This window comes from Aureococcus anophagefferens (genome assembly GCF_000186865.1).
Source record: "Aureococcus anophagefferens unplaced genomic scaffold AURANscaffold_7, whole genome shotgun sequence".
In the NCBI taxonomy this organism is placed as follows: Eukaryota; class Pelagophyceae; order Pelagomonadales; family Pelagomonadaceae; genus Aureococcus; species Aureococcus anophagefferens.
This window is the reverse complement of record NW_008705567.1, coordinates 315,955-318,011: the sequence shown is the minus strand read 5'-3', so window position 1 is coordinate 318,011 and position 2,057 is coordinate 315,955. Positions and strand designations below refer to the sequence as shown.

Genomic DNA, 2,057 nt, shown 5'->3' with positions numbered 1-2,057 from the left:
GCGCGGTGGTCCTCGTGGACCTCCCAGACGGGCCGCCCGAGGAGCCTGCGCGGGGATCGGGGTCGCGGCGCGGCGCCGGCGCGCGGGCCCCCGGGGAGCGCGCGGCGCGCCGGCCGGCCGCCCCCCCCCCGGGCCGCCGGCCAGCGCCCGCGCGGCGGCGCGCTTGACGATCATCTTCTCCTCGTACTGCGTGCATTTGAGCCCGCCCTTCTTGCCGCGGCGGCCGCGGCGGCCGTCCGCCGCGTCGCCCCGGGCGCCGCCGTAGTCGCCGAAGTGGACGTTCGCGTCGCCCGCGCCGTCGTCGTCGTCGTCGCTCGACGACGACTCGACGGGGACGCCGTCCTCGGCGGCCGTGGACCGGCGGCGGAGGCGCCGCTTGACGCGCTCCGCGCGCGCGCGCGCCGCCTCGCGGTCGCGCTCGAGCTTGTCCATGCGCTTGACGAAGGGGTGGCTCGCGTCGACGTTGAAGAGCTCGACGCCGAGGAAGTGGACGTGGACGTGCTGGTCGAAGCGCGTCGGGTCCGCGCGGCGCCGCGCCGCGCCCGGCGCGCCCGCCGCGCTGTAGTCGCCGAACGTGAGCTCCGCGCCGTCGCCGTCGCCCTCGTCGTCGTCGGGCTCCCACGTCTCGAGCTCGACGTCGTCCCTGTCGTCGCCCGGGGCCTTCTTCTTCGGCTTGGGCTTGGGCTTGTCCTCCTCGTAGCCGCTGTACTTGCGGCTCGCGGCGTCCTCGCGGAGCTCGTCGCGCGTCTTCTGGTCCCGCTCCGCCTGGGCGGGAACCGAACCATGCGACGCGCGCTCGGTGTGCGCGCGCGCGCATGGTCGTGCGGGAGTGCGTCGCGCGTTCGTCGAGCGCTCGACGAGAGGACGCGACTCGTCCAAACGCGAGCCGAAGCGACGTCGACGCGACCGAGAGAGGGAGGCGCGAAGTCTCGCTGGACCGGCCCAGCTCGCCGGTGGTCTCACGCACGGCGCTCCGCGAGGCGGATCCGCGTGTGCTCCTTGAGGATCGACGGCGGCACGTCGGCGCAGATCTGGAGCGCGCACATGAGGGCGACGCCGAGGCAGAGGAGCAGCGCCATGGGGACCTTGATGCAGACCCAGTAGAGGCCGCCGATGGCGACCTCGTAGGTCACGCCGAGCTGGGCCATGGCGCCCATGACGACCTGCGCGCGACCCGCGTCCTGATCGCGACCGCCCCGCGCGCGTCTTCGACGGCGTCGAGGCGCGCGCGCGCGCCGTCCGCGGCGCGCGCGACGGGAGGCGCGCGCTCGTCCGGACGTCGGCCGAGGCGACGTCGATTCGACGGAGCCCGAGGGGGGTCGACGTTCGGCCCCGGCGTCCCGGCTCGCCGGTCGATTCGCGCGCGGGCGGCGACGCCCGCGACGACGAGCAGGCCCGCGACGGCGGAGCCGCCGAAGACGCCCGTCCACCAGAGGCAGTTCGTGAGCAGGCGCCGGAGCTGCTTCGGCGCGCCCTCGCCCCCAAAGTGGACGGGGAAGGTGCGCAGGATGCCCTTCTTGAAGACGACGGGGTTCAGGAACGGCAGCGCGCCGCGGCCGATCTCGACGTAGAGCCTGCGGTTCGCGCCGGGCCGGTCCCGCGGGCCGCGCCGCGCGCCGCGCGCCGGCGCCCCGGGGGTACCGACGCGGCGCCGCGCAGCGTCGACGCGAGCGTGAGCAGCGCGGCGCTCAGGAACGTCGTGCCGCAGATCTCGAGCGCCATGGTCCGGATGCCCGCGACGTCCGCCATCGCGAGGCCGGGGCCGCGGTAGAAGTACGCGCACCTGCGCGGCCGCGGGCCGGTGCGCCGGCGCGCCCGGGGGTCCGATCGCTCCGGCGTCGCCCCGGCGCGCCGCCGGGCGGGCGGCCGCCGCCCGGCGCGCGCGCGGCGCCGCCGCGGGGCCCCGGGGGCCGCGCGCGCGCGCCGCGGTCCCGCGCGGGCGCGCGCGTCGCGGCGAGCTGCGCGGCCGCCGCCCCCGCGACGGCGGCCGCCGCGCAGCGGCGCTGGCGCGCGTCGAGCGACTTGGCGACCTCGTAGGGCGTGTCGACCATCTCCGT

At 77.8% G+C, this 2,057-nt stretch overlaps 1 protein-coding gene across 1 annotated transcript in view; it reads right to left on the bottom strand.

Moving 5' to 3' along the window:
* The window catches only part of AURANDRAFT_63395 (hypothetical protein), a gene marked incomplete at both ends in the record, with an annotated part of 5,873 nt that overhangs the window by 2,393 nt on the left and 1,423 nt on the right, over positions 1–2,057 (bottom strand). The window contains 4 exons of the mRNA XM_009037783.1: positions 169–765; positions 1,020–1,163; positions 1,385–1,574; positions 1,646–1,783. Of these exons, the coding sequence (XP_009036031.1) occupies positions 169–765; positions 1,020–1,163; positions 1,385–1,574; positions 1,646–1,783 (1,069 nt within the window). The remainder of the gene's footprint in view (positions 1–168; positions 766–1,019; positions 1,164–1,384; positions 1,575–1,645; positions 1,784–2,057) is intronic.